This window comes from Neofelis nebulosa, chromosome 13 (genome assembly GCF_028018385.1).
Source record: "Neofelis nebulosa isolate mNeoNeb1 chromosome 13, mNeoNeb1.pri, whole genome shotgun sequence".
Taxonomy (NCBI): Eukaryota; Metazoa; Chordata; class Mammalia; order Carnivora; family Felidae; genus Neofelis; species Neofelis nebulosa.
This window is the reverse complement of record NC_080794.1, coordinates 36,118,828-36,129,281: the sequence shown is the minus strand read 5'-3', so window position 1 is coordinate 36,129,281 and position 10,454 is coordinate 36,118,828. Positions and strand designations below refer to the sequence as shown.

Below are 10,454 nucleotides of genomic sequence, written 5' to 3'. Positions count from 1 at the left end.
GGATGTAAGGACCCGGATTGTGACACTTGCTAAACTGAGAGACCTGGGTGACAGGGTCGCTATGAACCCCTTTAGCTCTGACATTCAGTGACTCTGTGCCTCATACCAAAACTCAGCTGGCAGAGGCATGTTCACAAGTGTCTTCTGGGGCACCTGGGTGGCTCAGTCGGTTAAGCGTCTGACGCTTGATTTCGGCTCAGGTCACACATGATCTCACGGTTCATGGGTTTGAGCCCCGTGTCGGGCACTCCGCTGACAGCATGGAAACTGCTGCTTAGGATTTTCTCTCTCTCTCCCTTTCTCTCTGTCCCTCCCCAGCTCATGCACTCTCTCTCTCTCTCAAAATAAATAAGTAAAGTAAACTTTTAAAAAAAAGTGTCTCCTGGGGTGCCTGGGTGGCTCAGTCGGTTAAGCATCTGACTTCGGCTCAGGTCACAATCTCAAGGTTCGTGGGTTCGAGCCCCACGTGGGCTCTGTGCTGACAGCTCAGAGCCTGGATTCTGCTTCAGATTCTCTCTCTCTCTCTCTCTCTCTCTCTCTGTCTCTCTGTGCCCCCCTCCCATTCACACTCTGTCTCTCAAAAAAAAAAAAAGTAAAACATAAAAAAAAAAAAAAAAATCTTCTTCCCCAAAAGGGAAAGGTGTGGGCACAAAGGAGCCAGAGGCAAACAGTTGGCAGGGCCTGCTGCACACGTCACCCCCAGGCCTCACCTCCTCTGCGAGACGGAGGCTGGTGGCAGGGGCTCCCCAAAAGCAAGGGTGCACCGTGTGACCAGGCCACAGGACGGGGAAGAGGCCACAGAAATGTACTTCTCCTGCTGGGCCTGAGGGAGACACAAGCGTTAAGGGCCACACAAACCGTGGGACTGGATGGCTCCTCCCCCAAGGATGGATAATGCCAACAGCTCCTGAACGCTCTGTCGGTCTCACAGGGGCAACAGTCTTCCACCACCTGTCACCTCACTGCCAGTGTTACCTAAGGGCCCTTTGTGGGCCAGCAGTCTTCTGTTTTATATTCAAACAAATAAAGCTGTGTGTTGAGGAGAAGAAAACAAAATCTGCCTACATTGTGCGGGGATTTGGGGTATTTAAAAATACTCTTCCTTATGCAATGTTCTAAGCATCCAGAAAAGTATGAGGAAGCCTGATCACGAAAGCCTGTTCACATACCGCCAGCAGCCTGAATATATCAGCATTCTGGCAGATTTTCAAATACTGTGTTGTGCCTCTTTAAACTTTATGTGCATGGTATCTCATTGGAAGTGATCTGCCTTCATATTTCAGTGCTTTTTCTTACCTATTTCTCTGAGGTTTATCCACATTGGTAAGTATACTTCAAGCTTTTATTGTATGGCCAGACCATGATTTTTTTTGACATTTTTAAAATATTTACTTATTGTTGAGAGAGAGAGACAGAGACAGAGACAGAGACAAAGAGAGTAGGGGAGGGGCAGAAAGAGAAGGAGACACAGAATCCAAAGCAGCTCCAGGCTCTGAGCTGTCAGCACAGAGCCCCATGCGGGGCTCGAACTCATGAACCGTGAGGTCATGACCTGAGCCAAACTCAGACACTTAACCAACTGAGCCACCCAGGCACCCAGACCATGATTTTTTTGGTCCAATCTCCTAGAGATGGACATTTAGGGTATTTGTTGATATTCTGCTATTACAATTAAGCATTGTTGTACTTATCTTTGTGACCAGAGGTTTTAAAAATTATGGTAAGATATATATATATCATAACACTATTTTACCCATTTTTAAGTGCATGGTTCAGTGACATTAAGAACATTCACAATGTTGTACAACCATCACCACCTCCACGTCCAGAACTTTCTCCTTCTTCCTAAGCTGAAACCCTGTCCCCATTAAACACGGACTCCCCATGCCCTCTCCTCCAGCCCCAAGCACCCACCACCCTTCTCCTTTCTGTCTCTATAAACCTGACCACTCTTGGTAAGTGGAATCACACAGCATTTGTCATTTTGCTCAAGGGTCACAGCAAATGAATTTTTTATTAAAAAAATTTTTAGGGGCGCCTGGGTGGCTCAGTCGGTTAAGCGTCTGACTTCGGCCCAGGTCATGATCTCACGGTTTGTGGGTTCGAGCCCCGCATCGGGCTCTGTGCTGACAGCTCAGAACCTGGAGCCTGTCTCAGATTCTGTGTCTCCCTCTCTCTCTGCCCCTCCTCCACTCGCACTCTGTGTCCTCTGTCTCAAAAATAAACATTAAAAAAATTTTTTTTTTAATTTTTTTAATGTTTATTTTTGAGAGAGAGAGAGAGAGAGAGAGAGAGAGAGAGAGCAGGGGAGGGGCAGAGAGAGAGAGGGAGGAGACACAGAATCCAAAGCAGGTTCCAGGCTCCGAGGTGTCAGCCCAGAGCCCGACGCGGGGCTCGAATCCACAAACCTTGAGATCATGACCTGAGCCAAAGTTGGACGCTTAACCGACTGAGCCACCCAGGCACCCTTCAAATGAATTTTTTAGAGAAAACTCAAGACAAAAATTTCCCTGTGGCCACTTCGAGGGCCTAGGCAGGAGCACTTGGACTGGCTATTCCACAGCCTTCTTAGTATCTCCTCTTTCCTACCCTGGCCTCCCAGCAGTGAACTTTCTACAGAGCTGCTAGGTGACCTTTAAACCTGGAATCAGGGCTTGGAACATCTGCATTAAAACCCTTCAACAGCTTCTCACTGCTCGTAGAATACATTCTTTTTCAAGTTTGTCTTTATTTATTTCGAGAGAGCACAAGCAGAGGAGGGGCAGACAGAGAGAGACAGAATCCTGAGCAGGCTCCCTGCTGTCAGCACAGAGCGACGCAGGGCTCAAACTCACTGTGAGATCATGACCTGAGCCGAAATCAAGACTCAGACGCTTAACTGACTGAGCCACCTAGAAGCCCCACTTGGAATACATTCTAACTTTTCACAAAGCTCTGCAGAACTGATCCCTGCCTGCCTCTCTGTCATCCTGTCCCTTCCATTCGGCTCCAGTCCCACTCTCCTTTGGTTTCTGGAACACGGCAAGGGTCTTCCTGCGGCTCAGCCTTCAAGTCTCAAGACAAACGTCACCTCCTCAGGGAGGTCCTCCCAGATACATTACCCCCATTTACTTCCGCACAGCTCCAACCGCCATCTGTAAATGCTTCTGTTACTGGTTTAGGTCTCTCTCATTGGACCGTAAGTTACATGAGGACAAGTCGGTGACGGATTCCAGGCATTCCTAGCACAGCGTGCCTGGCACGTAGTTGGCATTTGGTAAATATTTCTTGAATGCAAGAAAGTGCTTCAGTTTGCTCACCTGTATCACGGGGGTCTTAACCCATGCCTCCTAGTTCTGACCCAGTTCTAGGTCAGAGCACATAGTGAATGAATATAAAGGCCTAGCCCAGGTCCATGGCCCAGCACACATAGGAGCTCTTGGACTCAGTTTTGAGAAAATTCAGATCAGATCAGATCAGAGGTGGGGAGGGAAATTCAGGTGGAGACTCTCTGCCAGCAGGGAGCACCACATCCAGCTCCCTACCCAGACCCACCTTTTCCCGGACTCCCCAGAGAAGGTGGCCACTGGCTCAGCCCCTCCCACCCTCTGAGAACAACTCACCTGGGACCAGGCTCCCGTGCGCCACTGGGCTGGACAGGGCACGCGGAGGCAGGGCCGCCGGGCCTCGGGCCGATCCCCAGGGCAGGCCTTGGCCGGCATGGCCTTGTGGGTCCCGTTGGAGAGGGGCAGCAGGCACTGAACCCCCCGGGTCTGCACCCCCAGCTTCCCACAGCTCCGGCTGCAGGCACCCCACTCTTCCATCACCCACCTAGAGACAGACAAAGCAAAAGGTGAAGGAGAGGCGGGACTAGGGGGACGCTTCCTCCCAGGGTCTCTCCCACCCCCTGAATCGCTGCGGGCAGGAGCTGGCAAGTGGGTCTGAGCTTCAGAATGCTGGGAGCCAAGACAACCGTCCACGGGCTCTGCAGCTGCCATAAGGGGGGTCGCCTATGATCTCCTCTGCTTCCTCATCTGAAAAACGCACGGGTATGATGCACCTTTACATCTGGCACCCTGCATGTCCGCAGGCAAGTTATGAACATCAGAATTCTTTTCAGCACTTCGTAAATAACAGAGTGTGGGCAGGTACTGTCCTAGGTGCTGAGATACAGCACGAGATTCATGGCTGGTAGAGTTGAACCCCCGCCCCTGGGGCTCTTGGGACAGTTAAAGGACGTGTATACTTAAAAGCACTTGGCAGAGTGCATGCATGCAGTAGGCATGTAATAAAGACAGGCACTGTTACTATCGCCGTCAGCACCTGCAGAGTTTTGGTGCCGATCAGCTAAGCTGGTGGTCTCCCACCGTCTTTTGGCCACGGAGCAGCTTCCAAGAGCACCATAAGCAGACACCCCTGGATGAATTAGACAAAGACGAAAATGGCTCTGGTGGGGTGGCGGGAGGGGCGGCCACAACCCACTCCCCTCTCAGGTTCCTGAGACATCTTGTAGCGAATGAGGGCTCTTTTGGCCAACCCCTTCCTTTAAAAGAGAAAAAAGGCCCCAAACTTCGTTTGGCATTTTACGGATGAGAAGCTGGGGGGCGGGGGGGGGGGGGGGGGGGGCGGGCGGTGACGTGCCCAGGACCACAGCCGAGTCAGCGCCGCGTGCTCTGTGGCCACAGACGTTGGCGGGGACAGTGGCCGGCATGCCGTGTGAAGGGGGAGCGTGGAGCACTGAGGGGCAGGGGATCCCGCCTGGGCCAGGCACGGAGAGGCCACGGTGGACTCTGCACTGATCCCCAGCTCCTGTCCTGGCCCTGAGGTCCCCCCAGCCTCAGGGAGCAGAGCTGCCGTGAATCAGCCAGGCCGAGTTAGACGGCTCGGACTCCAGAAGGTTCCTGGGGAGGCAGGAAAGTGGACTGGGCGCTCTGCCTGGGGCCGGGGAGGCGCTGGGGCCATCTCTGTGACGGGCTCAAGGCCACACCTCGACTTCCCGAAAAGTCATAGCTCTTCTCCTCCACGAAGCCCCCTCCAAATAAGCCCAAGAACATGATCTTATGCCCAAATGAGCCTGTCTCCTCAGGTCAGGGAACCCACTCAGGGGCTAGACTATGGGTGGGGGCCGCCGGACAGCATCCTGGCCTATGCCCCGGCGTCTAGAAGCACTGAGATCAACTTCACCTCAACGTCCCCTCGGATCATCGAGGGAAAGCTGTGTCCCCAAAGTGGGCCTCTGTTTCCCCATCCGTAAAAGAATGCTGAAGGGGCAGAACAAAGGAAGCACTGTCCTTCTTCTGGGAGCGGAAGGTAATCCGCAAACCCCACAAGGGACAGACGGGGGCAGATGCGGCTAGACCGGCAAGGAGGGCAGCACTGGCCACGGACGGAGTCCGGTGTGTGGGCTGCTCTGCTCAGGGAGTCCCGGGTGCAGGGGCCGTGACCCTGGACACTCAGGGCCAGAGGAAGCAGCCCCTCCTCCCGGGCCCAGGGCTACGAGAGAGTCAGTGACGCCCATGGGAAGGGGTCAGGCTCCTGGCCGTCCCCCGGACACTCACGCAGGCTGGGCACATGGGTGCTGGTTGCAGCGCCGGCGGATGGGCTTGGGCCTCTTCCTGTGGTCACACAGGTGCCGCTGGACCATGTGGTGGTCTCGCCGGCGCCGGCAGCCGTATTTGGTGAACTGGATCCCTGGGGGGAGGACAGGCTGACTTGGGCCAGGTCCCGCCAGGCCCCCGCTGCTCCGCTGGGTCTCAGGGACGGCACGCTCTGGAGGGCCCAGAGGGCCAATCCTACCTCCCCCGTGCCTTTGCACCCCTCTTGCCCAAGTCTCCTTCTGAAGAAGCCTTCCTTGGCCAGCCCATCTCATGTGTCCCTGATGTCGTGCCAGCGGTGCAGGGGCTGGGGTGGGGGAGGCGCCTGGCTCTGCACGGCTGCCTCCCTGTATAGCGGGGGAGCCCTTACAGGGTGCAGGCCTTGCCCCGGTGCTGCTCCCCCACTCCCAGCCCCATCCCCAAGGCTCTGGCCAGGCAGGTGCCACACCCAAGAGATCTTTAAGGGGAAACGGAGGCACGAGCTAGGGACACATCAGGTGGAGACAGTGTTGGCCCCCAGCCACTCCTACTCCTCCCCTGCAAAGCCCTGGGCTGCCCCACAAGGCAGCCAGATGGCTGGGCAGGCCCGTACCTCCTCCGCAGGCCTTGGTGCAGGGGGCCCAGCTCTTGAGCGCCCACTCGTAGGTGTCCGTCTCCTCCAGGAGCACGTTGTTGCTCCCAATAAGGGGCAGCAAGTCCTCATGGATGATGTACTTGTAGGCCAGGCTGCTGCGGGGGCCACCCTCAGCTGGGGGGAGCACCTGAGGGGAGACAGAGCAGGTGGCACAGGACTGGAGAGCAGAGAAGCAGGGCCAGCATGGGGGGGGGACAGGGAGGAGGGGGTCAAAGGAAAGGATGTGGGGTCAGCACCGAGCACGGCCTGGGAGACCATTCAGACCAGCAGCCACGCAGCAAACTCAGGCTAAGCAGCAGGAACAGCCTGCGTGCTCACCTGGGATCATTTTCCTCCCAGACATAAGTCCTCACGAGGACAGGGACCGTGTCTGCTGGTCTGTCTTGCTTACCAGGGCATCTGGTCTGGACCTATGGCCAGGTCTATAGGACTCTGATCAGATATAAGATGGTCTGTAAGCCTCTGATCAGGTATATGGTTGCAAATACCTTCTCCCATTCTGCTCAGCTTGTCTTCTCACTGTCTTCACGATGTCTTTCCAATGTACGAAGGTCCTCAATTTCCATGAAGACCAGTTTACCTATTTTTCTTTTGGTGCTCATGCTTCTGGTATCATAAGATGCAAGGTCAGGAGATCCCCCCCTCTATTTTCTCTAAGAGTTCTATGGTTTTAGCTCTCTTACTTGGATATTTGATCTGGTTTGAGCTTGTTGTATACGGAGTGAGGTAGGGGTTCAACTTCATCCTTTTACATGTGGCTATCCAGTTGTCCCAGCACCATTAGGTGAAGAGATTATTCTTTGCCCATTGAATGGGTCTTGGTAACCTCCATCATTGGCATAGGTGTATGGGTGGCCAGAACGTATAAGGTGAATAGAAAATACATGCAGAGTGAAATAATACACTGACACCAATAGGCTTCAGACCCTGCCCTCTAGGACCTCCCCGACTAGTGACGGTCGCACCAGGAAAGAAGCCTGTCCAAGCTCTCCCTGGCATGAATCAGCCAGTGTCAGGAGCACCACAGACAAAGCCCCTCCTGGTCTGAGCTCCTGCGTTAATAATCCCTGCTCCATAAGCCCCGGTCTATGGCCTAGGAAGAGGGGGTGTGGGAAGAGGTGGACCCCAGCAAGGACAGTGACCGCATCCCCCTCTCCGGAGGCTGGCAGCGTGAGCTGGCACCCCCCAGTCACTCGCGGGCAATGCCATAATGCAAGCGGCCATTGGATGACGCCAGGGCAACAGGGGGAACCAACGCAGGTGCCTCCTCTCATTCCCCGGCCCTGTTTCTGGCGCTGCGTGACGGAGAACAGACTCCCTCTCATAGCAAGACAACCGTTTCTTTCTCCCTCCTCACGTGCGTCCTGCCAGCCTTTGTGCACAGAGGGCATCTAGGCCTTGGCCTTGGCCAGGCTGCTAAAGACACTGCAACACTGCTTCTGCCGGGGCTGCGCTGGCTCAACAGTGAAGACTGGGGAGGCTGGGCTGGGGCAGCAAGGGGGTGGGCAGGGGCCACCGTACAGGGTGGGGGCTCACCAGGACGGCGATGGCTTCGGGCAGGGGCCCACTGGTCTTGAGGCTTTCCTTGGCGTCCTCCACCACATACTCCCACTCCAGGCCCATTGCAGTAAAGGTCCGGCTCATTGCTTCCTTGCCCTTGGGGTTGAGGATGAAGCTTCCTGTGACCTGGTTCTTCACCGCTGGCCATGGGGAGAGGGTCACACAGATTTCTATTCCCCTCCACAGGAACACTAGCCAGACCTCCTCTGGGGCTTCGAGACCTTCCTAGTGGATCCCCTGGGGCTCCCTATGGCCTGTCACCCCTTTCCACCAGAACCTTCCTCAGTCAGATGAGTCAATGCACCGGCTGCACGCAGCACCCCTGCCTCTAGACCCTGGCGCACCCATTCCTCCCACCGTCTTCCCTTCTTCCCGTCTGACTAATCTTCACTCATATGGAAGGCCCAGCACAACGTTCCCCTCCTCCAGGAAGGCTTCTTTTCTTTTAAAAAAAAAAAAAAAAAAGTAAGTTTTCCTTTTATGTATGTATTTTTTTATTTTTAAGAGAGAAAGGGAGAAAGCGGGGTAGGGGCAGAGAGAAAGGGAGACAGAGAATCCCAAGCAGGCTCCATGCTGTCAGCACAGAGCCCGAGGCGGGGCTCGAACCCATGAGGGATCACGACCTGAGCCGAAACCAAGAGTCAGACGCTTAATCAACTAAGCCACCCAGGCGCCCCCAGGAAGCCTTCTTTGATTGCCCAGTCCTCGGGGACTTGCCCTCCCTTCTACAGCAGAGCACGAGGCTAAGAACACAGGCCCTGGCACCAGATTGATCTGGGGAAGTTACTTAGCCGCCCTGTGCTGCCTCAGTTTCGCCATCTGTAAAATGGGAATGCTAATCATCTGTAGCTCATAGGGCTGCGGCCGCATGAGGATAATCGCAGTACCCCCCTCCCACCTATCCATCATGGGGTCCTTGGGACAACTAAAGGAGTCCATAAGTGTAAAGAACTAGGCAGAGTGCGTGGCATGCAGCTGGCATTTAATAAATGGGACGCACTATGACTGCCATCAGAACAGGGCCCGAGTGTTAGCCTGGTGCCTGTCTCCCCCACAGCCTGTCAGTGTATCTCCTCCGTCCTGGTGTCCTTGGGGCCTGGCACAGAGTTGAGTCTTAGAAACACCTGTAAATGTCCACCCCTTAAAGTCCCGCTGAGTGAGTAACCCGTAACTTGTTATCAAAAGGTGTCGGGTGGCAGCTGGGTGGGAGGTGTGCAGGTGCAGACGGCCTGGCAGAGGCCCCTGCGTCACAGCCTTGGCCGCCCTGGAGCAGGCTGGTGAAGGGCTGCCGCCTCGGACCCGAGCCCCTCAGCCCAGGCGGGGGAGCAAAGGCTCTGGAGCCCTGGGGTGCCCCACCTGGTGCCGACAAAAACCATCCAGGGTAATGACGAGACCATAAGAGCCAACGATTCAGAGCACTCACCATGCACTGGTCACTCTGGCGCCCGCCTCGGCGGAATCCTCACACACATCCCGAGGTTGGTGCTATTATTGCCCCAGATGGGGACCTAGAGACCCGCGAGGGGCAAAGGTGTCTCCTGGACACACAGGGTGCTGGTGGCCCAGCTGCCTGGAGGACCAGCCTCCCTGCTGAGCGAGAGGACAGATGCCCCTCATCTCTCAATGCCTGATCCCTCTCTGCCCCCAGAATCTCCAGACTTGGAGCCAGAGCCGGGCCCAGTCTCAAATCTCCCCATGGCTCTGTCTGCTATCCTCTCAGCAGCCACCGTCCCCCAGCAGCCCTGCGCCGAGCGAGTCTATTGGTGCCTTTTTCTGGCAGCATTTGCTCACTTTGGGGCTCTGGGTCACAATTTGGAAATTCTCGCAGTATTTCCAACTTTTTCACGATTATTAAATTTGTCACGGTGCCCTGTGACCAGTGATCTTTGATGTCACTATTGCAAATGTTCGGGGACACCATGAACCCCACTTATTTAAGACAGCACACTTGGGGCGCCTGGGTGGCTCAGTCGGTTAAGCGTCCGACTTCAGCTCAGGTCGTGATCTCACAGTCTGTGAGTTCGAGGCCCGCGTTGGGCTCTGCGCCGACAGCTCGGAGCCTGGAGCCTGCTTCGGATTCTGTATCTCCCTCTCTCTCTGCCCCTTCCCCGCTCATGCTCTGTCTCTCTCTGTCTCAAAAATAAACAAAAACATTTTTAAAAAATTAAAAAAAAAAAGACAGTAAACGGATACATGTGTGTGTTCGGATTGCTCCCCAATCGACCATCTCTGTCCCTCTCCTCGGGCCTCTCTGTTCCCGCAGACACAACACTATTGAAATCAAGTCAGTTAATGACCCTACAATGGCCTTTAAGCGTCCAAGGGAAAGGAAGAGTCACATGTTTCTCACTTTAAATCTAAAGCTAGAAATGATTAAGCTTAGCGCAGAAGGCATGTCAAAAGCCAAGATGGGCGAAAAGCCAGGCCTCTTGTGCCGAACGGTCAGCCAAGTTGGGAAGTCAAAGGAAAAGTTCTTGAAGGAAATTGAAAGTGCTACTCCAGGGGGGCCTGGGGCGGCACTCAGTCGGTTAAACAGCCAACTTCGGCTCAGGTCATGATCTTGCAGTTTGTGGGTTCGAGCCCCGTGTCAGGCTCTGTGCTGACAGCTCAGAGCCTGGAGCCTGCTTCGGATTGTGTGTCTCCCTCTCTCTCTCTGACCCTCCCCCATTCGCACTCTGTCTCTCTTT

At 54.8% G+C, this 10,454-nt stretch overlaps 1 protein-coding gene across 2 annotated transcripts in view; it reads right to left on the bottom strand.

Moving 5' to 3' along the window:
• ADAMTS14 (ADAM metallopeptidase with thrombospondin type 1 motif 14) overlaps positions 1-10,454 on the bottom strand; it is an 81,537-nt gene that overhangs the window by 6,774 nt on the left and 64,309 nt on the right. For both annotated transcript variants that reach the window (XM_058696595.1, XM_058696596.1), the window contains exons 16-19: positions 7,744-7,907; positions 6,166-6,334; positions 5,538-5,670; positions 3,603-3,810 (exon numbers count right to left, since the gene is read on the bottom strand). In XM_058696595.1, the coding sequence (XP_058552578.1) occupies positions 3,603-3,810; positions 5,538-5,670; positions 6,166-6,334; positions 7,744-7,907 (674 nt within the window). The remainder of the gene's footprint in view (positions 1-3,602; positions 3,811-5,537; positions 5,671-6,165; positions 6,335-7,743; positions 7,908-10,454) is intronic.